At 42.8% G+C, this 27,356-nt stretch overlaps 1 protein-coding gene across 6 annotated transcripts in view; it reads right to left on the reverse strand.

Annotated features, from left to right (window-relative positions):
• Positions 1-27,356, reverse strand: part of LOC102293551 (disco-interacting protein 2 homolog C) — a 198,972-nt gene that overhangs the window by 103,386 nt on the left and 68,230 nt on the right. The window contains exon 1 of one of the 6 annotated variants that reach the window (XM_042213037.1): positions 46-2,806. The exons of the other annotated variants lie outside the window; for them this stretch is intronic. Coding sequence (XP_042068971.1) covers positions 46-52 — 7 coding nt within the window. The 5' untranslated portion in view covers positions 53-2,806. Of the gene's footprint in view, positions 1-45; positions 2,807-27,356 lie in introns of those variants that run through there. 6 annotated transcript variants of the gene reach the window in all.

A 27,356-nucleotide genomic window follows, 5' to 3' on the forward strand; every position in this document is an offset into this window, starting at 1 on the left:
ACACACACACACACACACACACACACACAGCTTTCTTCTACTCACCGAGCATTTCGGGCAGCAGGAATAAAAAACTGACACAGCAGCAAACTGAGCTTCATGCTCCGCTCAGACGAGCCGCCGTCCTCGTCTGTGGACCAGTGTGTGGAAACACTGGTTGCTTATTCCCCACTGGCAGCACACACACACTCTCTCTCGCACACACACCCATTCAATTAACATGCACACTCAAAGACAAGCAGCTTATTAGTTTTAAGGAGGAAGCAGGTCGACCTCGTCTGCACAGACAAAGGGCTGAAGGTGTCTGCTGACATTCAGCTACTGACGCTGCCTTTTCTTGTCAACATACACACACACACACACACACACACACTCTGCAGCTGTGAACTGACAATGACTTCACCGTGTACCCTCCATTTTTAGTCCTGGAAGGAAGAAAACTGCTTTTCACCTGATTTCACAGTATGGACACACACACCCCTATCCTGTTGGTACAGTCCAACACTGCCTGCCTAAACATGCTGCCCCATAAACAAATTGGTCTGTTTGTCAGCTGACTTCACAGTGAGGTAAGAGAGGACACACACACACACACTCCTGCTGCCGGGTTTTTTCTCACATCTCGAGCCTTCGACCACTCGGGATCTGTAACTTCTCCTGGGGTTACAACGACTGCCAGCACACAGGAGGGGCAACAAAGATTCCATTTTTACTGTAATGATTGGCTCAAATATCTTTATTTTAACTGGAACGAGCTGAATTTCACAGGAAAATCTGAAACAATGATTCACATCCTTTCTTACATGAGAGCACAGTTCAGTATGGTTTGAAAACTGGACGTATTCGACTGTGTCAAAGTGAAAAGCCTGAACTATCAAAAAATTATTTCAGATTTGGGGGTGGGGATTGATTCCTGCAAAGGTGGCATCCTTTATAGCATTGAACTCAAATTCAGTGAGCTTTTTCTTTCAAAGGGTTTTTGTAGAAGGCAGACTGCACAACAGATTTTTCACACTTAGGGAAATGGGACTAAATAAAACCCACCGATTCAAAGATTCACAAGTGTAACCCCAACACTTACAATAGTCTTAAATGTCCCCCTGAAATCTGTCTTATGAGAATTTTTTAGCATTAGCCGCCACATAAAGCAGCCAGCATGGTTCAAAAGTAAAAAGGAGTGCCACCATCAAAACTCAATAAAAAAGCAAATCCAGGGCATCTGTTTGACAGCTGATTCTCTGAAGTGCAGAGCTACAGTGTTAAAATCAGGAATTTTGGCCTCATCTGCTCTTGTATACGAGCGACCACCACCTCTGCTTCAAAGACAAAGATGTTTGTCTTTGAGGGCTTCTCTGCTCACTCCTTTCTGCTTGGGGGGGGGGTTCCCCTGGTGTATGCTTGCTGCAAAGAAAATAATACTGGAAAATCCAACATATCTGAATATTCCCACGCTCAAAATAGAGGCCGAGGCCGAGGCACTGTCTACATATTTTCTAAAACGGGACATCATCGTGTGCGATTATCCAGATTTTACAAAACGGGACTTTACAGCTGTAGAATCGCTTTCCATTGAAAAAGCAAACTTAATAAAACCGGAATAATGAAGTCACCATCCAGAAAAACAAATCCTCTGGAGTGACTTCATTTCCTGCATTTAGAGCAAAAACGGAGAGACTGAAGGTTTACGGTCATCTCTGCTGTCCCGAGGGGTCGACTTCTCACAGCGCCGAGCTCCAGCAAACTGACCTACATGTCCGAGGAAAGTCCCCCCGCCTGCTCAGGCATCTTGTGACCGGAGCGGACCGACTCACTGAGGATGATTTGGGTCACAAGGTCAGCGTTTTTTGTTCTTTTTTCAGTAGATCACCCAGGCTGATCGTCACATGTCCGTTACACTAGATTAAGACACATAATCTGAAACATGCACCCAGCGGATGTTACAAATCAATTTAGAAAAAACCAAAAACACATTTTTGTGTTCAGCATGTCTCATTAGATGGTTATACAGATTATTGGATTGGCCCTATACTGGTTTTTCTTCATTTCTGTCTCTTCTGTGACGTCACAGTATGCCCCTATAAGGCTCAGGCTTCAGGTTGCTCTCAAACTTTATTAAAGGTTGTTTCTGCTCTTGGCTCTGCGTGATGTCAGTGAGATGGGATATCCCTAATATGAGTATCTGCTTTTCTAATCTCGTTTACAAGTGGAAGCAAGTCGGAAGAGAGCTCTCATGAAGGGAGGAAGGAGGTGAGCTGAAATGACAAGGGGCTGCAGCGACAACTATAACGAAGGAGTCAGTCACATTCACTTTAAGCAGCAAATCAAAGTAAGATTTTAACACCTAGTGAACAGCTGAACAAGCTGGAGGTCATTTCTGCTTTTTACAGCTGCCATTTAAATGCACTGGCTATGCCGCATGCATGCATTGTGATCGGATTGCAGTACATAAATAAGCGAGCTCGGTCACATCCCAGGTTAAGTAAGTCAGTGTCAACCCTGGACAGGTTTAAAGAAAGACTTGCTTCCCTACAGCTGCTGCCAGCAGCTTCGAGTTAGCAGTAAAAGGTGATGTGAAAGTTTTTTGTTTTTTTTAAAGGATGCCAGGTTTAAACAGGTTATGAGAGCTGTGTGTACAGTGAGAGCGTGCAGGTCCTGCAGCCAGAACAAATTTGCATGCTGTCATGATTCCCTAAATAGAACAGGGAAACACACGGACTGTGCTTATCAAATGTCACGTGGAAGCTGTTTTTACAGTAAGAGAAAATGTTTTTTAAAGACATTTGAGCATAAAGGGGTGTGTGTGTGTGTGTGTGTGTGTGTGTGTGTGTGTGTGTGTGTCAGCCACAGACCAGGATCCTATAGCCGGTAAAATTTGCCTACAAAAGAGGTTCCCAAAATAGAACAGGATCACCTTTGATATCTGACACTGGCGGCGTCTCTTCGTGCACATAAACGCTCAAGCTTGCACCTGTGCTTCAAGTCGAGCCGGCCGTCAGACGATATTTACCTTCAGGGCTGAGATGGTGACAGTTGGATTTCTGATAAACACATAAGTGATGCACGTACTCAGTCACTCACTCCGTTATAAACCTCCCTCTCATCTCTGCTGCAGGAACCGCAGATCACACACTTTTATCAGCTTTATCAAACAATGTAACCAACAAAACTACAACAGGTTTAAATAGTGGCCCCTTGATTCATCACAGTGATGGTGCTAAGAGGACAAAAGGCCTGGAGTTCACACCAATCATGGAGTCCAATTGAAGCCTCCTCAGATTCACACACTCAGCTGACAATGAGCCGTAGATCCTGAGAACAAAAGAGCAAAAACTGCAGAAGCTCCAAAGATTCAAAGTGTTTATTGTCACGTGTGCAAAGAAAAAGCATCAATAATAAGTGGAGACAAAAAAATAAGTTGAAGTGTTAAATATATTTATGTGCAAAGGAGCTATGAGCTTAATATGCTGGTTTGATATGTGAGATGACCTGATGTGCAAAAATTATTATTACTGTTAAAATAAATCAGCTGTTCAAGAGTCTGATAGCAGTGGGGAAGCTCCAAGGTCCAGTCTAGTACCTCCTTTGGTTTTGGCGCTCGGTCTAAGCTTAATTTATCCATTAGCATCGCTCGATAACTGATTAACTGACGTGTGGGATCTGAAATGCTGCTCGTCACTCTGACATGAAAAAAATACCTCAAATTTCTACCTGCTCGAGAAAAGAAGCCTCCAAAGATGGAGTGGGAGTCCAGACTTCATGTGTTTTTGCCTGTTCATCAGTTTCTGAAACATTGCTGATGCATTTATTTTATTTTTTGATTTTACGTTTGCTCTGATTTAGTCTGTATTTTTATGCAGCGCTGCATACGAAGTGTATCGACACGAGTGCACCAACTCGAGATTAAATTTCAAACCAGTAACACAAAAAATGCCTTAATGCATTTTAAATTACTGCACAGTACTACTGCATAGCTGCGGGCAAATTTATAACTGTTAATTTGTTTCTGACTCTACATCCATCACGAATCGCTAAACAAGAAGGCAAGTGGTACCTGGGTATAAACTGTTTATAAATGCTTTATAACACACTGTAAAACTGTTAAAGTATTATATTTCATAAGCTTGTTTCATCGCGCTTTCTGAGGTCAGAAGATTAGCAACAGTCCAAATGCTGGTAGGGATTCAGTTTCCTGTAAAAAAAAAAAAAAACAGCTCGACAACCTGCGTGTCAAAATAAAAGACGATCTCTCTCCTCCCTCCCAGCATGAACGTTGCTCCATGCTGCCCTCTGTCTCTTTGTCCGAGCTAAAAATGATGACAAATAATCTCCAAATCCATCACGAACAACATCTGCAGTGAAGAAAGAAACATCTTGAAAGCCCTTCAGGTAAAAGAAGGATTAAAGATATAACCTGATCTGAGCTGGCATGTGAAAAAGTCTGTGGCCCATCGCTGGAAAGATCTGATAGAGATCACTTCAGCGCAGACCTCTGCCTGTCGATAACCTACAAAGTGCTGCGTTATCAGGGGAGCCGGTGCGTTTCACACGCCTTCAAACAAAAGCTGCTTCAGGGAAAATGAAAATGGAGGTTTAATACCTTGTAAGACTATTGGCTTTAACAGTGACGTGAGGAGTGTGTGTTGAAGTCTTATCAAACCCTACTAAAAGCTACTTAGAAGGAACCCACAGGACTGACCGCACAGCCTCAAAATAGACGCACGCTTCCCAATTTGCAGAATGTGTTAATGGAGGCCACACACCCTCGTACAGGCACTTCTTTTTAGGAATATAATGCTGCCTCGTTCAGTGCAATTTTCTGCAAACAGCACAAAAGGTTGGGTTCAATTTGCTTTATGAGGCTAACGCCCTGCCAAAAAATCCAGCTGTTCACAGAAGATTGTTGTTGTTTTTCTGCTGATGCTTCTGGAAAGTCTAACATCTTTCCCTTTAACTCCCTGCTGCAAAAACGTCACTTTTCTGACAGCAAGTAGAACACGAGGTTATTCAGTTAAAAGTGTAATTACGGTACGTGCTGCGAGCTTGCATAGTGGTCAGTTTATGAAAGGACAACAACATGTATCAGCAGATATGTCGATTTATCGGGTTCTAAAAATAATCCATCCAACGTAAAAGCTGACAGCTGCAGCATTTCCATGCTTGGAAATCATTATTAAGCTTTTCAGGAAAATATCGAACACACTGTTTAACAGCAGAAAGATGGAGTGATGACACTGCAAGTGGTTTCAGATGTTTGAATGTTGAACAAAACAATAGAAAACTTCTGGAGCTCGAGGCATTGGTTTTTGGGTTTTTTTCCTTCAGTATATCGATATTGAGTTAGTGGTGCAGTAATTAATTCCTGCATTCAACAATATTCTCTAAAAATCCACCATCTTCTCAGACACTTAACAGCAGATTGTTTCTTTAAAGACAACAAAAACCTGTGTGTCCATCAGCAGCAGCTGAAATCTGATCCAAAGCTGCTGCCCACGCTGACCCCAGGACAGGAAGAAACGGAGCGTACAGCACCCTGAATTACGCGACCTTCCGGTACTTTCAGAAACACGATGAGCAATCGATACACAAAAAGGGAAGGTTTTCAATGATGAACCCGGCTGATCACGACGACTGGAGCGGAGTGATGTCTGCGGGGGTGACGTCACTGTTGGCAGGGGTGTTTTTACTCTCGAACGCCCGAGAGTTTGGCCATGAAATAAAAGGAGGAAATGATTTGGACAAGGAAGAGTGGAAACTATCGACTGAGCAAAAAAAAAAAAAACATTTCTTCAAGCAAACACTCTTGATTGCTTTGGCAGACGTATTAAATTGGATGGACGGACAGCTGTTGTACTTGGATGCTCCAAAGAGAGTACATCTATAAGGTATGAGCTTTTGAAACACCACAGATAGTGAACTCTTAAACAAAAGAAGAAAAAAGTCACCTCTCCCTAACAGCGACTAATAAAATTATTGATATGCAATTAAAACATGTTCCCGTGTTCCTGCTGTACATCACATCAACCGCACTCCTGCACACATAAACCCAAAGAAGAGGCTTCCTCTTTAATTCAATTACATCCGCCAGCTGCAATTTGGAGAAAAGGAGGAGGAGGGAAGGAGATGGAGGAAGTGGTGACCCAGACTTTGGCTCTTGGTGTAGCTGACTGCGATCTCAGGGGGGTGCAGAGTGGCTGAGCAGCTGTGTTAGCCAGGAAATGTACAACAGCACAGCTACACGCCTCCTGAGCGTGTAGCTGTGGCAGGATTAGGAATTAAGATTTTAAACATTTTGGTTTGTAGCGCTTTCCATGTCTAACATTAGCAACCATCCCAAATACCTGCGAGTGATTTCAGAATAACTAAGCAGCACATCATCAATGTCACGTGGATGTCAGTAAACTGTCTGAGGGCAGTTTATTATTAAAGTTTTTACCTCTCTGAAGTTCTGCAGCATGATTAAACAAACGCAGCTGGTCACCAATAACAATGGAAACGTGTACGGTTAAAAAGAAGGGATTCACAAGTAGCAGCACAACAACAGCAGTGGTTCCAGTGACTCCAGACATGCTGGCAGAAGTGTGGAACAACCAAAGGGGAGCGGGACACTGAGCACAGGGACCATCGTAAGTTTTGAAAGTAAAACGTTATATTGATCCATGAATTTAAAAGGTTACAGCAACCCTCTGTGTATGCATGAATGGATAAAGGGGTGTGTCACAGGAATGTGGAAAACGCATTAAAACCAGCTGACAGATAGCAGGCTAGCTAGTGCTACTGTTAGCTGAAAACTTGCCGACGTGTCCGCTTTTATCCGAACATCTTCAACTTTTAAAATAAGAAGGTAACAAAAGCCTCATTAATAGATCTTCAAACGTGTACCACAAGCCAAAGGGCGACTTTACTCACTCAGTCATCCGCTACATGTAAAGAACATCATACAAGAGCTAGAGAACAACTTCAGGTCACCGATGATACAACTCAGACAGGTGACACTCGTACAAAAACACGTACCTGTAACTACACACATATACAGCAACTGAACATCTGCAACAAGGACACATAATCAGTGACAAGCAGGTAAATTGTTTTTGTTTATAAAGCAGCAGCAGTGTCGTGGCCAATCAGTGTAGCATACTGCTTCGGCAACACTGCTTTTAGTTTATAGTAGCATATAATATAATGAAGTATATGAGTATATGAATGAAGTGCATTATAGCTCTGAAAAGTCCAGCCATGTCTACCCAAAGCAAAAGGTGCCGATCAGGCGCTAAAAGTTCAGAAAACCTGAGGTCAATAGTTCAAATGTCTACACGTGGTTAGAAAGTTTGGGTGTGGAAAGAGACTATTGAGACTCTTAGCAGCTACCATCCCGTCATGGACTCTTTCAATAATAAACATGTCCCAGTTGGCTCCAGTCGAGAAGCTCGCTGGCCTCCGGCAGATGACTGGCTGTGTAAATGTGTGAATTCTGGAGCAGGGCGTTGCTGGAAAAGAACATGTGTGCTCAGTTAGCTTTCAATGGGTAAATAAATCTCCAGGTTAAACCGATCATAAGCCCTTTAGAGCAGGGGTTGTGCTAACGGTTAGAAAAATAAGCTTGTGTGAGGATTGCTACAGTTTTCCAGCTTTGGATTAAAATCGCTGTTTGGGTTTTTTAAACCTCGCTGTCCACAATCACAGCTGCCCACAATCCCTCTGCTCTGGCTGGACTGGAGTCATCTTAATCCCTGAAGATTACACATATGCTCACATATAGACACATACAACTGTATAATCCACCGGATCTGTGAAAACACCACTTTAGCTTTTCACAGCCAGACACCAGATACGGCGAGCTCTTCCTGAACGCTCATGGGAACTAACGCATCTCCGGCCAGAAATCGCAGAATCGGTGCTACAGTGTTTACTGCCAAATGGCATTCTGGGTAATAACGTGAGCCACTAGGCTGCAGTCAGTAGTCAGCATAAAGCATCAAAGGAGGACTTTGGTCTAACTGCTTAAGTTATTAAAACTGCATGTACTTTATATTTATACACAGCTGTTATCACTATTATTTTTAACAGAGAAGGAAAAAGGTTCAAACTTAACCTCATGTTACGGCTGAGTTCTTCCCTTTCTTTTGAATATTTTGGGGAATTCTTAAATAAATTATTTGTAAGTATCCTGTCTTACAAAGATCAGTCTTGGCAGTAATTAGATTTGTGTTTCACCCGAAATCCAAAAATGTTTTTAGATGCGTTTCCTGTTGTTTCTACAGCATTTTATTTTATTGTATTTATCTGCGACACCTTAAAGGCCGGTCCATGAAAATATTGTCCGACATTAAACCGGTTCGTGGAGCAAAAAAGATTCGGGACCGCGGCTCTATAGCACCTATATCCAGCTCACTATATCAATGACTACATAGACATTTACTGTGTCCATCTCTGGTTTATAAGGAGTTTGTTTAATGTGATAAATATCAGATACCAACTTTGCTGGTGTCTAACCAGACCATCTAAGTGAGTAACTATGGCTAATAACTAATAATTAACTACAACATTAAGACCACTAACACTTGAAGTCAATACCACTCATCATCTCTTCTTCAGTGCTCTGCTGGGAAAACCTTGCACCCACGCCACAAAAACTGGAAGCACTGGAACGAGCCCAGTCCATGCTTATGCCTCACCCTGCAATCCACAATCCCCAAACCATTCACTGCCAGCATCCTCGTGCCAGGCACAGCAGGACACCCCGTAAAGTCCGGAATCCATGAACCGACTGGTCCAAGCTGTGCTGGCAGCAGCAGAGGCATCTTCAACACACCAGCCACATGGTTTTATTACTGCAGATTTCAGAAGCAGCTCATTTTAAAGATAAATAAAAGTCAGAGGTGTGCACACATCTGGCCCAGCAAATGACCAAATCAGTGTTATTCTGAAGCTGTTTAACTGATCTGAGAGATAGGAGGTGCAAGATCATTCCCATTTTCAGCCGAAATGACATGAAAACTCTGATACACAGAAATGCAACAAGCTGTGGTTTGCCCGTGTTACAGGGATCCCTGCAAACCCGAGCTAGCCAGAATTGCATTTGAATTTTATTCCAGCTGACAGATGGAGCCGGGGAACCTCAACCAGAGCACCCTTCAGCCCTCCAGGACCTAACGACTGGCGATGTCTGTCTCTCTAGAATATTACAGTTGTTTCTGGCCTGGCACGGTGGGAGCAGCCGAGGCATTTCCATGTGCTGCTGTTGATAGTCAGCTGCAGTGCTGCTTAGGCACTCGCGTTCCCCCCTCCCGTGCTCCACCCAGAAGCTCTGAGCGGCCCGACGGAGAGGAAATACCAGCGTGTGCTGCTAAAACAATGTGGTTTTAATCTGAGAGGAGTGCGGCCCTTTAAAACTACCACTCAGTTTCTCACTCGAGAAGACGCCGTTCCTCCTCTGCAGCAGAACAGAGGCCTCTTTTTGTTTAGGAATCTTTTTTCCCCCTCTGCCTTCTCATATCCCTCCATCCCACTTTGGTTGTTCGGATTGCTGTCACACGACCGCTGCTAATAGACTCCCACACTGCTCAATGTGTTGGAGAACGCTGGAGCACAGAAACTAATCTAACGTTGATGAAGCGCCATTCACACACCAGGCGTAAGCCCAAATCAAACATGGCTGCAACCATAAATATTAGACAACCAGAGAGGAAGAAATGCCAGCTGCCACAGAGCAAAGCGGGCAGATGAGTTTGGAGTCGGTTTGCGTTGGATGGGTGGACGAGACGTCTCATCGACTTTCCCGAAACTCCTTCAAAAAGGAGGAAAAAAGTTTTCTTCTCTCTGTGCAACGAGATAATGAGTGAGTCTGGCAGCAGAGTGCGCCGTCATTTTACAGCTGAAGTGGAATTCATGTGGATGGAAGACTGAAGAAAAAAAAATGCGATCTTCTATAAGCAGAAATGACACTGAAAGCAGCACATTTCCCCTTCAACGAGTCAACCTTCAGTTTATCCCAGATTCCTACAGTTCAGAGCAGATTTGAAGCTGTGCGGCTGCACAAGCGGGAAATCCAAGGGTGTGACTGCCAGAGGAGTCTGATGCGACCACAGGAACTGGGTGTGAAACACGGCAAAAGCTCAGATTCAGTCGCAATGGTATTTGAAAAATGGCCTGCAGGGTGAGCTGATGGTGAAGACGAGGAAGGAGAAAATAATAAGATCGTGCAGAGGAAGGATCACAGGGTTTACTCGACAGAACACTTAGCACATCAAAAACACCTCAAAACCTTTCACTCTTCTTCTTCTTCAAAGACGTGAAGAAAAAAGAGGATATTTTTGGTTTGAGTGCAGAAACTGGATATTAGCACGAGTACTCAGAAAAAGACGCCATCCCCACTGAGAATGAAAGTCATTTTGCATGTTAAGAGGCAACAACAGAACAATTTAAGTTAAATAATGATTTATTTAAAATATCAGATAGAAAAAAGGGAGCATTTTTTCCCTTAAACTCATCCATGAAGAGAGCAATGCCAAAGTCACACTGAAGAAATCTGCACTTTCATTCAGGAATAAAACTCTGGACTATTTAGGATTTAATGATGAAGTCAGGATGATTAAAGTTACAGTCTGGACCAGAATCTCAAACTTAATTTACACCATGAGCTGAAAAAACTGAAAGTTTTTGTTAATTTACAGAAAATTCTTCACCGTTTAACTTTTCTATTAACTAATTACTTTGGTGTAGCATTAATGGTCATGTGGGAGGTCTTTATCAGTAAAGATAAAGCTGTAAAATACATTAAAACACACTTATAAGTCCAAAATCTTTGTCTTTCTTCAATTTTTTAAAAAGCAGTCCTGTGGGGCTGGATTAAAGTCTTCGCCAGGCCGATTATGGCCCCCTGGCCTTATGTTTGACATCCCCTGTGCTAGACCGTGCCGAATTAAAAACCACGCCTAAACATTAGCCGCTAAACTGAGATAAATTCAGGTAACATTTAGCACTTCAAATGTAAACACCAGACTCGAGACTATCGCGCTGTTAGTGAAGAAATAAACATCATGTGATGGTAATAATTAGTGCACCGTGGCTCAGCGTGTTCGCTCCATGTGTATTTCAGGAAAACATCATCTGCAACAAATTAAGACAAAAACATCAAACAGTCCAACATAGTTTGAATAGTTCACGGTGTTGCTGCACTTTGTTTCCCTCTCATTCGGATTAAGTAACAACAGCAGCAGCAACTGCAGCTGGACGTCACCCTGCAGCCGTGAATGCCTCAGACTGGGCTCTGGCAACTGGGATCCCAGAAACCTTAGCTATGCCTTAGTTATACCAGCAGGGGTACACACACGCACACACGCACACACACGCGCACGCACGCACGCACGCACGCACGCACGCACACACAGCTGGCGCTCAACCACCTCTGGTGACCCCAATCGTTCCAACTGTACAGATTGAGTTTCCACAGCATCTGTGCCAGCCACATGTGTGTATCTAACATGGCTAATGTAGCTAATCCCCATGACACACACACACACACTCAGGCAGGCAGACCATGGGTGGTTGTATCTGCAGTGGTGGGCCGATATCAACAACCCAAATCCCTGTTTGACCTGCTAACACAGCAGCTGGTCATTCATTGGTCAAAAATACACAAATTATGACTATTTTATACCAGATAGTGTCTTTAGTGCAATAAGAGCAATATAATACAGCAATATATTAGCATTACAATCCTAAATGAAATATAAGTAATATTTCTCCTGTCTTGGAAATATGTACTGTGGGAACAGCTGTGCATGAACTACATCAGACTAATACAGATACAAGTTAACAGAAATTACATGAAAAGAAACTCAGTTCATAAAGATCCTTCCGAAGTTTTATTCTACTGTTGTGATTCCCACATGGACTCATTTTAACAACCTTTTCGAGCTGGAAACACGATGGTGTACTTCTACATGTGTCAGCAAACCCACCCCGACACAAACAGTCTGGTTTTGCTGCTGGAGTCCATCAAACATATAGTTCAATAGTTCTTTTTCTTTTTAAATGATAAAATATTCTGATTCCCGGGAAAAAAGGAAACGGAAAACAAAACAAAGAAAAGCACAAGAAAAACATCACTTATGTTAAACATCCCTGAATCAGAATTTCACAGTTGGTATATCCCAAATAGTCTCTTCTCCAGAACTAACAGACCGTAATAAACTGTTTTCGTCTTTGTTCTTAGTCTGTGAACTTAAACTAAACACCTTCGAGCCTCACAGCCAGAACCGTACCTCCGTCTCAGGGCAGATTTAGGAATCTGTGGCCCTTCTTTTCTGCTCTTTAATTGGGTAAAACAGTCAACAGGCTTATTTCAAATATGGCTGTTTGAAACCTTCTTAACACAAATCCACATGGAAATGTTAAGGTTACACCTCTTCTATAAACTCAGCCTGTAACAGAAGATCAACGGAGCTGTTAACAGCCAGTATTTATTCAAAACAGGTGGTCAGCTGTTAGTGCTGTTGCCAGTGTGCCTCCTGCCAACCCGTCCAGTAAGTGCCCGCTCTGTTTTATGCAGTGCAGGCTGAAACCTCAGAGTCTCTTGATCTGACACACAGGCTCAAAATCTCTTAGGACAAATCCTGTGTCTTTACTCTAATGTCTCCAAACTGATGTTATCATGAGTAAGTGATGGTAAAATGACACACACAGCACCTCTGAGTGCCCGTCCTCAGTCTTGCCTTTAGAATGAGCTCAGACGAACTCTGCAACTCAACACAATTTACCTCTTTCTAAACATTCTGCTTTCCCAGCAGCAGACCGTTAGAAAGAGACATCCTGTGTACTCCTCGGTACTCATTTACATTTAGATGAGCCCATTAAGATCCATAAACCACCACCCACCTCCTCACATGGTGTCCGCCACCTTCTCATTCACCTCGGTTAAAAGACAAAAAAAAAAGAAAAGAAAGAAAGTCGGGGAAAAAAAGGTGAAAATAATAAAAATCCAGCAAAATGATTTGGTGTGGGGAAGGATGGTGTTTTAGGAGAGCTGACAGAGGGGGAGCGCACTGGGAAGAAATCCCTCCTCGTCCCTCCGTTGTTCCCATAACGTCTCCTCCAGCTGCTCTTCAAAAAGTGACAGGTGGAATGCAGCCTCCGCACACATCCAGCTACAGGTATCTGTTTATGTGATTATGGTTGAAGAAACCTAACAAGACGCTAATAAAGAGACACGTCAGAATAGACAAACCATTCTTTTTGTAAGGAGGCGTTTTCCTGCTTTGGCAGAGCAAAGTAAACACGTGCAGATTCTAACTAGAGCTCGTTCGATTAAAGGGACAGTCTTAATATTGCTTAATTTATCTGCATTCCTCCAATAATCTATTATTGTACTCTACATCAACACATGCCAGCATCAGTTATCAGACCAGCAACCTTTCAGAGACACCGATCATCCCTTCCCATAAGAGACTCATCACCGAGGACCTCAAACCAGTTTTTAATTCCCTGATTTCATTACCGTTACTTCCTACATGTCAGCTGACCCTGTCCAAGCCTTAGGTACTTTTTTTCTTTCTAATAAGTAACTGAAGCAAAGACAAATCCTTTTTGAATTTCAGCAGAAATCATAACATCGGTTTCCTCACAGACAGGAAATAAGTGTTGATATGACGGTTGGACTGTGTAAAGCTCGGGGCACAGCCCAGACAGGAGGAAGGGCCCAAGAGCAAGAGGCAGAAATTAAAGGAAAGTGAGAGGTTTGGGACATACACTGTTAATCCTTGTAAGTCCAGAGTGGACGAGTGTATCAGGCCGACTCATCGGAGGAAGGTTTGTTTCAACAGTTATACAGAGCAAAATGTAACCCCTGTCTGAAACGTAGTTAGCATCTTCTATTCCAGGGGTTAGAAACGCAAAGGAGCTCCATCTGTGAGCTGGGGATTTACACACAGTTTGGTTCTCACGTACACAGTGATGATCAACAATGTTACTGGTGTGGTTTCACTGGGACATTTCAGTTTGATTAGGATGGAAGAAGTTCCCCTTTTCTTAAATCTGACCTTTGAAGGTCAGGTCCCTTTTTAAATGCTGCTATGGTCTTATTTTGATCTGATCTTTACACTCATTGACACATTGTAACACTTCTTCCACTACTTGTTAACGCAAATATCTAATTAGCCAATCACATGGTAGCAACCTAAAGCATTTAGGTATGGAGGCGTGGTCAAGACAACCTATTGTTGGTATGAGATTGTGCAGTACTGCTGATCTACCGCACAAACATCTCTCTGGTTTACAGCAGGGATGGGGGAACTCCAGGCCTCGAGGGCCGGAGTCCTGCAGGTTTTAGATCTCACCCTTCAACACACCTGAAACACATGATTAGTTCGTTACCAGGCCTCTGGAGAAGTTCAAGACATGTTGAGGAGGTAATTTAGCCATTTAAATCAGCTGTGTTGGATCAAGGACACATCTAAAACCTGCAGGACACCGGCCCTCGAGGCCTGGAGTTCCCGACCCCTGGTTTACAGAGAAAGGTCCAAAAGGGTTACAGAAAGCATGACTAAGACCACGACACAGAATTTGGTGTAAACAATATGAAAGAACACGTTAATCCTGCAGGTCTGGTTTCACCTGAAACCTCTGCTGATAATGACCCACACACTGTTTCACCACTTGGATCATGTGATGAGGCACATGATCAATAGCGGGTCAACAATCCTCTCGAGGGAAACTCCCACTAAGGTTTAAATACCTGAGACTCTCCACCACTTGTTCTTAGAACTGAAGAAGCTTAAGTGAAAGAAAGAATCCTGCTAAAATTGTCCCCAACCACGACACATTAATGCTGCTGCAGCAAGATGCAGGCATTTCCCATCTGTAGCAGGTCGAGGTAGAGCTGGTTTAAACTCCTTTTTTTAAATATAGTTTATTATGGGTAATTAGTTCCCACAGGGGTCGGGTCCATCCAAAAGCAAACAATTCTATTAAACCACCAAACAATGCTCTTTGGGCCTGTAATACTCACTCAAATTAAACAATTTATAAGACGTTTAGAGTGAAAACAACTTTAATGCAACTTCTGAAAACACAGACGGGATGCTAACTTTTAAGGCGTCACAAATCGCTGCTGAATGAAGCTGAAGAGTAACGAGAACAGTAAAATTATGCTTCCTAATTTGTCAACATTTGCAACACATGCTCCCGAAAAAAGTTCAAGTCTGAATATCACAACAACAAGTGCCTCTAAATGTTACTCATCACTCTGAGATCCACTGACAGTCAATACCAGTATATTGTCAAGGTTGAATGTGCTGCCACATGATGTCATACTATATGTGACAGTAACCAATCATCAGGTCTTCCTGTGAGCGAATCAGAATAATCAATCACACCCACTAAACCAATAAAGCCTCTCCTGTGAACACGACACGATAAGCCAGTGAGTTAACAATTACCACAAGTTTCACCAACCAAAGCTTGTGCCTTTGTCTGCTGTCCTCTCACTGCCATATTTGTAGAGCAGGAGGAGGATGAGGGGAGTGAGGAAAAAGAGGAGGAGGAGGAGAGGGGAGGAAGAGTGGCTCAGATTTCATTACATTCTCTACATGAGTAAAATGCCTGGGAGGCTCCTGCCTGCTTCCCTCTCTGCTCCCTGCTGAATGTGTGTTTGCACATGCACGCACTCCTCCGTCGTTTTCACCCTCTCTCTCACTTTCTCATGCAGAAAAAAAAAAAAACTACCTGTCAGGATTTCGGGTTTCTAAAATGGATTTATCCCACAGGGTCGCTCGGGGCCGCTCCCACGAGCCACAGCTTCACAGAGAGACGAGAAGACGCAAAAAGGAGTGAAAAGAAAAGAAGAAGAAGAAGAAGAAAGGCTCTCCAACATGTGTGTCGTACATCTACAGTCATTTATACCCAGCCCTGTTTTCAGGTCATGTAACATTCATGGCAATGAACGCTAATGAATTGAATTCACTTGAATTGAGGGGAGGCGAGCGAATGATGCAGCTAAAGATAACGAAACAGACAGGCAGAGAGAAACGCACACCGTAACACAACCTGGCTCACAGCAGCCGGTCCGTTTCATGCACGGGCAAAAATCGGACCGATCGATCGAGCTGAGGCGAGAAGGAGAAGAAGACAGCGCCGCAGTCATGATTTGTGACGTGTTCACCGCAGCGACATGTTCCAGACTCGTCAACCAAACCCCGACGCATACTGATGAGCCGCATCTAAGAGGAGCGGGCGCTCTGCTGCAAATACACCCAGCTGCACAACAAGAGGCAGCCGTCGCCATCGTCACAGCGAGATCAACAGGTGGTGTTTGTGGCTCTGAGAGTGTGCACTGACACAGTTTCCTGCTCAAGCGCTGATGCTACACTGCAGTGTGCTTGCTTTTTGCTATTCAGGAGGTGTTCACACCTGCACTGACGGACAGACTGACTCACAACTTTGTGACACTGGAAGTCTTGGAAATCGCAGGATTTTAAAAAAAGGGGAGCAAACCCTCGATCACGACAGTTTGTCTTGGCACAAAAAGATAAATTTAACATCTTATTGAGTGCTGATGATGCATGAAGCAAAACATTCTTTATTTTTCTTATACAGCCCCTCACTTCATTCTGTCTCGAGCTCATTTCGCCTCCTGTGCTCACTCAGCGTTCCTGGTGTGGCCGTATTGGAGATATCTCTATGATATCGTACAAAAGCATATGATTGTTTAAAAAAAGACAAGCCAGGAGCTGCTGTAGCAGCATATAACTGGACAGGAAATAAGAAAAAGCATGAAAGGGACAGTTTAAACACCACAAACCAGTATTTTTAAATTACTGTTTGCCAATTTCATAAACATTTTTCATTCGTCGACCAACATTAACAGCAGACAGCAGAGGCCAGGATGGGATTTGAGATTTAACAGTAATTTACCATTTAAGTTCCTTCTTTTTATTCTGGAAACTTTTAGAAAATCCACTCTGCAGTTTTCACATGAACTACATCCTAAAAAAACCCCACAAACACTGCCTGACACGCAGAGTGAGATTTACTGATTGCAAAGGGATGTTTTAAAGATAAACGGAGTCTCCTGATTTATCAGGAAATATGATGAGAAACCACAGCCCTGTATGGAAATGCCAAACCTGATCGAACTGAAGATAATGTCACCATTATAAAGCATTATTTTTTTATGTTCTGACTTCTTGAGGAGTATGGATTTAGTCCAAATATGAATTTAAAAGTCCAGAAACAGATCCTTGGACCTTTTGCAATAATAATTATTATTATTGTTTTTAATTTTAGGCGGATGTTGTTGGACTCGACACGTCAAACCAAAAGTATTTGCATGAAGAGACAGCACGAGTTGTGTTCAGCCTGTCCTCTTACTGCCTCAGTGAAAACCTAAAGCGAAGGCCGTGCAGCTGTTTCACCGTTTGTCCTCATCAAAGTCTGTTCAAAGCCAGACCAAGGATAAGAAAAGCTCATTATCTGGGGTCTTAATGGTGATGATTGTTCATCCAAAACCCTCAGGACAATCTCTGTGATTGTGAATGTTGGGCAAATACTGTTACCTGAATAACGTCCAAACGGTTGGGTGAGATGGGTAAACACTGGGACTCTTTTGCAAGAGGACACTGGTGTTTATCCTATTAGCACGCGGGCTGGTGCGGCTGTGATGACACACGTCCCCTGGAGCCCAGATTTACCTGGAAAACCAACTGACATGTCAGGCTGAATGCTGCTGTTCCAGCTCGGTGAAGAGCTGAAGGAAGCACAGTGTGCTCAGCTTTTACTCCTGTGTAACACTGTGCAGCACAAAGACTGAGTCCTAGAAATGAATAGGTTCTTATTCCTCAAACAACCTCGACTGTGCTGACATTATTAATTTAACCACTAACAAATATTTAAACCACTGTCAGCTTTACCACGCAGCAGCGAGCTACATTTCTCTCAGACAGGTTTAAACTATTATAAAAGTGGAACAAATACAAACTATATTATACATGGATAAATCTATTTCTACACTGATAATTGGATACTATAAAACTATTAAACTCATCAGTCTGTGTACAGCAGCTCCGTGATTACCCTGAAACAATATTCTGGTTGATTAGATGGCTGAGATAAAAATGAGAAACTGTTCTGATAATCACTTGGCATTTGTTCATGTGTAAAAGGAGAGAAGTCCTGCATCACTCCCTGGAAACAAAGCCTTCAGTGCTTAGATCTTTGCTCTTACAGTTTAGCTGACCTAAGACAAAAAGCAGAGGAATACAGCCAACACTTCCTCATGTTAGCGACCTGGTAATCAGCCTCAGTCACACAGCCATAAAGACCGGTCAGCGCCCGCCTTGCCGCCACAGATGTCGCTGCTACAGTCATCAGTTTGTCTGCAAATAGTCGTCAGCTCCCTGCTCAGTGGTAGCTTTTACTCTGAAGGCAGACTTTCTCAATATTTCACTAACACTTAGAGGTGTGTGTTTGCAGACATTTCAGCAACTTCCATGCAAACTGCATGCAACTGCAGCGATCTGCTACACATAAGCAATCACAAGCAGTTAGCACCCTATTTGTAACTGATTTCTACCAGTGACAACTAACCAACGTTCAGCAACCAGTTGATGAGCGATTGCTGGATTTTGCCAAGAGGTTGCTGACGCGACTCTAGACCTGTGTGACTGAGACCTAAAATGAAAAGCAACAGCATCAATCTGCATATATTTTTTATCATATTACCCCATTTGATCACTTTGCTCTCGCTCTGCAGGCCTAGTTGTTGTTCCTAGAGTATTTAAAAGTAGAATGGGAGGCAGAGCCTTCAGTTTTCAGGCCACTCTTCTGTGGAACCAGCTTCCAGTTTGGATTCAGGAGACAGACACTATCTCTACTTTCAAGATTAGGCTTCAAACTTTCCTTTTTGCTAAAGCATATAGTTAGGGCTGGACCAGGTGACCCTGAATCCTCCCTTAGTTATGCTGCAATAGACGCAGGCTGCCGGGGGATTCCCATGATGCATTGAGTTTTCCCTTTCCAGTCACCTTTCTCACTCACTATGTGTTAACAGACCTCTCTGCATTGAACCATACCTGTTATTAATCTCTGTCTCTCTTCCACAGCATGTCTTTATCCTGTTTTCCTTCTCTCTCCCCAACCGGTCGCAGCAGATGGCCCCGCCCCTCCCTGAGCCTGGTTCTGCCGGAGGTTTCTTCCTGTTAAAAGGGAGTTTTTCCTTCCCACTGTTGCCAAAGTGCTGCTCATAGGGGGTCATATGATTGTTGGGCTCTTCTCTGTATTATTGTACGATCTACTGTACAATATAAAGCGCCTTGAGGCGACTGTTGTTGTGATTTGGTGCTATATAAATAAAACTGAATTGAAATTGTGTGTTTAACCAGACACATGGTAGCTGTGCCGTCTCTAAACAGCTGGAACGGGAAAACAGACGTGCACAAAAGTCTCAAACATGTAAGGGCAGTCCAATATCTCTACTCATTATCTTAGTAAATACATAGATACTCATTTACTTAGTTTTGACAAAGTTTAAGCACACAAAGGTTTCAGGATGGAAACGCTCCTTCACACAGGTACAGCTCAGCGTACAGTAAAGATCGGGGTTAAAGTTCGTTCTGTCTATAAGACCTTTTATCTCTGTCTTAAAAACTTTCATTTGTCTGTCTCCTTTTTATGCAGCCCCTCGTTTCTCTTGTTTCTTCAGCTCATCATATCAGCGAGTACATTTTTTCCAGTTACTCCACTCTTCCTTTAGTCTGCTGTAGCCTTCTGTCAGGGATGCTCAAACTGTCATCACTAAAAATAACAACAAGCTGTATTCTGGTGTAATCAGTGATTACTGTATGCGAGTGATGTTTTTAAAAGCCTCAGCAGTGTCGGTGCTTTCAGCTTCAGATGAACGAGGAGCGAGGTGTGTGTTTGTGTGTCCGTGTGTGTTACATGTGTGTAAAACAGGATGTGGGGGGAAAGAGGCAGAGGGGAACTGAGAAGACGAACCAGTCAGGACACAGACATCCTGATGAGACAGAAACCACTGACACACACACACACAGTGATGATATGTTAACATGAAGAAAGAGGCACTCACATACAGCGTGAGCCTGGAGGAAGGAAAACTGAGAAACACACACACACACTGACCTCAGTCCTCCTCGCTGTCACAAGATAAATACTAGTTGAACAGCTTTAACAATAGGCCTACACTTCCCATAATCCCACAGGGAGACAGACTGTAGCAACAGAGCGGCCTCTCATTTTACACAGAAGCATAAAATCTTTATTTTAACATCCTGCGGTTCAGACTGTAACAACAGGCCTCTGAGCATCAAATTAAAATCAACTACCAGCTATTTTAGATCGGCCTGAACATTTTCTCAAACACACTTTCAGAGAAATGGAACCTGCTTGTGAGTTGGCAGGTTGTTATTACGGGTGGATTTATCACAATGGTCCCTTTTCTTTCTCCCTTATCAGATTTCTGCCCCTCTGTTAACTCAGGAATGTCTCTGGCCTTCAAGTAAAACTTAAGACATCGCTTTGTTAGCGGTTTGTAATTTTATACTTGCAGTATGACTTTGCTTGTGTTTCCCAGAGTTTGTAAAGTAGAAATCGGCCTCCTGTGGAACCAGCTCCCAGCCTGGGATCATCACTGCAATTAATTTGATGTCTCTTTGTTATGCTGCTAACTAAGGACAGCTTGAGTTAGGCTGCTGTGGAATCTGCAATGACCCACCCAGCACCGTTCATCTACTCCTTTCCATCATCCCATCGCATTTATACACCAGTACTGCACTCTTCATATTCTCTGTCTCTAAAATCATGTGTTTAACTACTTAAACTTACATTTTGTGAACAAATACGTTTAGTGCTTCCTGATAAGATAACCTACTTATAATGGTAAAAACAAAAAAGCTGAATGTTGAATGCTGTGTGCTGCTCATTGCTCTTCCAATAATCCCTTATAAATGGGCACCAATAACAACAGTAACGTGTGCAGACCTCTATAGCCCAACTTAAAGAAAACCAGCTTATTAACCTCCAGGAAGCTCATTTATTCGCCTCAACTCAACTGCTGCAGACTCAACTCATTCTCGACTTCATTAAATGACATTTAAGCTACTGAGCACAAATGTTGGTCGACTGTTGGAGTGAAAAAAATGCAGCAAAACAAATTTTAAAATAAAGCAAACACTGCTTCTCATATCATTCTTCACACTGAATGATGTCGTTGAGCCTTTAATGCGGCGCTGCCAGCTCAAAGAAGTTTGAGGCAACTGCAAAGTTTTCCGACAGAGTTGACAGGAAGCCGCGAGTCCATAAAGTCCCCATTAAAACAGCGTGCGGTCAAAGAGGCGTGTTACAGCTGGATACAAAAGCAAACACACACACAACGGCTTATTACAAAGTGTCATTAAAAAAGAAAAGTTTTTGCTTCAGCATGAATTATTTACCCTGTGACGACCTGAGTGCACAGCTGCAGCTTAAACTTCACCTACAGTGAAACCTCAGGTAAGCACAGGCTGCATGAGCTGAGGTGTGCGATTTCACTATGTGCATAAATGATAAAGTAGTGCTTTCCTAGTACTAGTACTGACAGTATGAGAAACATTCCTACATCACTTGATTTCATGCGCTTTTAAGAGCCTCGTCTATCACGCACAAATACTCCAGCGATGGATGCATTGGTGGCAATTTGGCTTTCTGTACCTTATTCAAGGGCACTTTGAAAATGCACCAGTCTAGTAAGTGGATAATCTGCTGTAGCTCGCGAGCATCAGCAGCCTGTTTGCAAAGAATATCTCCTGTGAGCCAACACGATGTCTGCACTCCTCACCAACGAGTCATCTGGATTCAACAACAGAATGAAATGTAACTGACAGAAGCCTTTATATTCAAATCCCTGCTTCATGGTGGAACGTGAGGTTTGGTTCAGATTAGGCAAAATTATGTGGTTAGTAATGATAAATATGTGATTAAGGTTTTGATACAACATGGGGGGGAAAAAATGTATATTATATATATCCATCCATCCATCCATTCGCGTCCGCTTATCCTGTTCAGGGTCGCGGGGGGCGCTGGAGCCTATCCCAGCTGTCATAGGGCGAGAGGCGGGGTACACCCTGGACAGGTCGCCAGTCTGTCGCAGGGCCAACACACAGGGACAGACAACCATTCGCACTCACATTCACTCGCACATTCACACCTATGGGCAATTTGGATTAACCAATTAACCTATCCCCACTAAGTGCATGTCTTTGGACAGTGGGAGGAAGCCGGAGTACCCGGAGAGAACCCACGCAAACACGGGGAGAATTTATATATATAAAAATTGACAATTGTTATAAAGTCAAGAGTGTCACATTTTCTCAGAAGCCTTATTGTCACACGTGTGTCTGAGCGCACCAACTGCTGTAACAATTGATTCAGACAGATAACGATCCCGTAGGGAAAAGTCCACACTGCAAGGCAGGAAAGGTGACGGGGGCATAAAGATTTACAACCAAGACACCGCAGCTCACGTGCACTTTGAGATCCTCCAGTTTGTTTCGCTTTTGCCTCCTGTGGAGCGTCGCAATGTTGAAGCCTGTGTACAGTTTTTTGTGTGAACCCATCAAAAGCTGCGATGGGTTGATGATTCCAATCATTTAATAAAGGCTCGAGTTTTAGGAAACGGAACTACAACGTCTGCTTAAAAGACCAATTTAAGACGTACTAATGATGCAGATGCACAGAGACACTGGGTAGAGCACCTGAACATGTAAACGGGTCATGCATGCTACCCCAGCACACACACTCCATTTAGCAGGCTAACCCAGCTGAGACAGGGGGATCCCAGTCAAGCTCATCCTGAGAAACAGTCCATCACTGTGCAAATAAAAAAAGAAATGAAGAAAAAAAACAACTTCCCCTCGCTATCTCACCACTTCATCAGCAGCATAAGTGATCCGCAGCCTCACAGCGAGCAGTAAAACCGTGCACTGGGATATGTATTACGAGGAAGAACGTGTGTGAGCTGGTGCAGAAAATGGAAGGCATGGGAAAACTTGCATCATTTGAGCGTTTGCATGCCTTTAGCGAGACATCGTACACACTTGCACTACATGTGCACACGTTTTACCACAGACTGCACTCTTAATATTGTCCATGGTGCTTCTCTTCTACTTGATTTAAATAAGACATATTACCAGGCTACTCATCGTGGTACACATGCTACCACAGAGCAGATAAGTTAGTAAATACCCCGGGTGACCGCCCGTGACCCAGCCTCATTGAAAATTTCACATTTACTAGAAAAGATATTAAAGTGTGCACGCTCTCTCAGGTGAAAATTGTATTTTGCAGCACTGCATGAGTTTTATTAAGAAATTTGTTTGGGTTTTATTGAAGAAATAACTCTGCACAGGAAGTTTCCTGTTATACTGATTTATAGAGTGATTTCCGAGCTTCTACGTGAGGGAAATGTCACAACAAGGAAATAATATCTTGGATTAAATCAGACCAGATTTGATATCAATCTGGTATGCACTTTTCCCCCCCAAGATATATTAACCATTTATTGTGCAGCAATGAGTATTATGCGTCATAAAAAAACAGTTTGGGATCATAATAAAGGCGGTAGCAGCCTCTGCCTCGCAAAGCCAGACATCGAGAGGTCCTAAAGGGACCCGGCAAAGGTGTTCAGTGTTCAGCTCCATCACCAGCTCCAGCTGGTGTTTGTTTCAGGGCTCAAAGGGAGAGAAGCAATCTAAGGTAAAGAAAACACTGTGCCACTATAATCCCTGTATTGTGTTGCATCTATCCATTACACTCCAACAAATCCCTTTGGCCCTAAAACACGGGAACAGATGTGGCTGTTCGAAGATGATACCTCAGAGTTTAAGAGTTATGAGCATAAAAGAGGAAGAAGAAGCAGGTTTACTCGCTTTAATGCTGCTGCTCTACATGTGCAATCCAAAATTATGCCTGTAGCCTGAATGCACAAGTAAATTTAATAGAAGATAAAAAATGGTGAGTATAACAAACATCTGGAATTGAACTACATTTTTTACTTTTTCAGTGAACCTCATCTATAGCACATACATTTATCTATTTACAGATATATCTGCCGGCATGCAAAGATATTTTTAATCTTTACATTGACTGTATGAAGCCAGAGGGCCAGGCAGCATTTACAAACTAAGATCTAGACTTGTGTGCTCGAGCACAAATGCCCGGCAAGACACGAGCGTGAACAACGGCGATGCGTTTGGGAATCCAAGAGGTTTTAACTGGTCAGTGGGTCCCTTTGATTCAGAAACACTGAAAACTAAACTTTTTCGAAAGGATTTAATGAGAAGTCGGACTGAGATTCTCCAGTGATTGAAAACTCTGCAGGAATAAAAAGAACACGCGCTCTCAGGCTCCATCCAGAGTCCTCATCTGCCCTTCCAACTTAACAACCGAGCTACCTTTCGCTCGTCCTCATCATCTCTAATTACACTCTCTGGTTTAAACGTTACACGATTAGGAGCTCGTTCGTTGAGGACGCCACCTTGGCAGCGCCGCTCTATCAAAAGTCAGGACGAGTCTTGTAAAACGTCTCATAATTCTGTAATAGGAAGAAGCTCTGAGTGCAAAGTTAGAGGAACAACTCGAACACTGTGAAGCACATGAAATATACTTGAAGAAAACCCGTTAGACAAATGAAATGAACTCCAGTGAGTCACTAAGTGTCATGTCAAAATTCTGAGAACATTTATGGATGTTTTCCAGTTTTTCCTGTTATGATTGTCTGGATAAACAACAAAGGAAATTAAGTCTCGTCAGTAAAAAGAGCAAAACCCTGGACCTTGCATGAATGTTAAATCACAGCAGCCCTGTCTGGTAGTATGCAGGCCTTTATCCCAGACAGTGGCTGAAGACGATCATGCTGCTAACTAGCAGAGTCCAGGCTGACAGAACGTAGAATAGTCGAATAACCATCAGAAAATATTGAAGTATTTCTGCTTTAAAATCCCAATCATCACTCATTTTACAATACTGGCTTGAATAACACATAAACATCAAACTCCACTGCTTCAGTGTTTTTTCACCCAGAACTGGTGGCTCAACTTTCCTGCTAGTGTAAACGTCAGTGCTGCGAACTGAAGTTGATTAACTGTAAAATTAATTCTGCATCCTTGACCTTTTCCCTCCTTCAGCTGCAGCAGCATGACGCAGCAAAAGCAAAAGACAGACCTGATGCATTATGATGACTGTGACGGCAGGCGGGTCAGGGACGCAGGGTTGGCCGAATCTGTCTATCCGAAGCCATTCGCCTTCGCAAAGGAATGAAGTGGAACAGAAAATCAATTTACGGAAGAAGGTCAGTTGCTGGCAGCCGCGCTGAGAAAACCACCTGAAGGTTGAACCCCACCGCAGGAATGATAGCTTTGTTAGCATGCCAGTTTGGTATCTGATATGCTTCAGTTTCGGCCTTAACCATGTTCGATTTGATTCAATTTAGTTTATACAGCCCCAGTTCACAGCAAGAGTTGCCTCAGGGTGCTTTATATTGTAAGCCAAAGACCTTAAAATCATCAGAGAGAGAACCATCAACCTCTGCGAGAACCAGGCTCAGAACGTGGCAGCCAGCTGCTTCCTTCAACTTTCCGATATTTATAATCTTACTTTAACTTCACTGTCTGCAAAATCTCACAAAACTATGGCCAAGAAACAGTGAATAGTTTCTGCTATTTATCTATCTGCATCATTAGTAAACCACAATAATTCAAAGCATAGCTGGACTGGCCATCGGGCATACCGGGCATTTGCCCGGTGGGCCGCTGGCGATTTTTTGTTTTTATGGGCCGATCGATTTTGGGTATAAATAATGAAAGGTGTTGGATTGGCCAATTGGTCATGATCGACTCTGGGCTGGACCAATTACAGCCGAGGAGGTCGGATGCACCCTCCCCCTTGTTTAGCAATCTTATAGACGAACTAAAGAAAATGGAGAACATAAAAAGGAAAGGAGGTGCAGAAAAAAATTACGGCCAAAAAGAAACAAGCCCTTCAGGCAGACGCTGCCAAATGTGTAAAAATAACTGAATTGTTTGGCGGTAGCTATGGCATAGCTTCCACAGATTTAGCAACATCAGCAAGTGGTGGAGGCCAGCAGGTGGATAAGGGAAAGGGGAGGCAAGAGGAGGAGAGACCCGAGGCGGCCGCCGGTCATAGTGGCAGAGGAACTGAACCTCAGGTAAGAAGTTATGACCTGCTGTCTGTCTGTGTCAGATATAAACCAAGTTTAGTTTATTTTCGTTGTGCTGACTTTTTACAGTCAGTTACAATAACTGGTGCTGCTACTAGCTAGCATGACGGAGTTTATATACTGCTGGGCGGGTGCTATGATGTTACTGATAGTAAATTTTATTTTATGCTTAAGGTTAGTTTCTCAAACTCCTCAAAATCTTAACAAATTGTGCCAATCCTTACATGTTGCACCAGCTGATTTATCATCAAAAGTGGAGAAGTCTGTGACAGAGGAGACAGGAGAGCAGCAGAGAGAGATGGAGCAAGAGTAAAAGAGATGGAGATGGAGAGATGACTTTATGTCATCCATGAGGGATGCATTTGACATATGTTTCACATATTATAGCCCAACAAGTTACTTATAGCAATTTAAATGCGAGCAATCAGTTTTTGGCAAATACTGGAAATCAGGTTTTGGCAGATAATCACTTTTTGGCACAACACCGGCTATTGCAGTTAATAATACAACAGCTTCTTGCCATTTTTTGTGTTTCTTTTTATCGCTGTGTAACTGAGTTCAATTGAAAGCCTGCATGCGCTAGTACCTCTTGCAACAAGTTCCCAGAATCCTTTGCGGTTTTACCCCTGAATGACGTCACATTTTCGGTGGGCCGGTCTCTAGTCAAAATGCCCGGGCCGATTTTTTGTCCCAGTCCAGCCCTGATTCAAAGAATGGACACAGCTTGACTTGAAGTTAAAAAAACATAGAAAATAAACAAGACAGATAAATCTGTTTGTTTTTGAATATTAATCCAGATGTTTGGAAATTTTAGGAAAAATAAAAAAGTAAAAAAATTAATAGTTTTGACCTTCACCAGATTTTGGTTTGGATAACTATTATTTACAGCTTTGTCCATATAAACCGATGGGAAGACAAAGAAGGTTTTTTTTTATATAAAAAAATAATTGAATTTGCTGATAAGATCATGAATGTGGAGTAAAACAGATTCTAGTGGAATAATTTAAGTTATTACACAAAGTTTTAACATGTAAATATAATGGAATAAACTAACAATTAATCAAATTACACATGGAACAAAAAAAAATTCAACTAATCTTCAAGGCAAGAACAGATATTCAGAGCTAGCATGTAT

The sequence above is a fragment of the Haplochromis burtoni genome, unplaced genomic scaffold, assembly GCF_018398535.1.
Source record: "Haplochromis burtoni strain Fernald_Lab_line unplaced genomic scaffold, NCSU_Asbu1 Contig_410, whole genome shotgun sequence".
NCBI classification, from domain to species: domain Eukaryota; kingdom Metazoa; phylum Chordata; class Actinopteri; order Cichliformes; family Cichlidae; genus Haplochromis; species Haplochromis burtoni.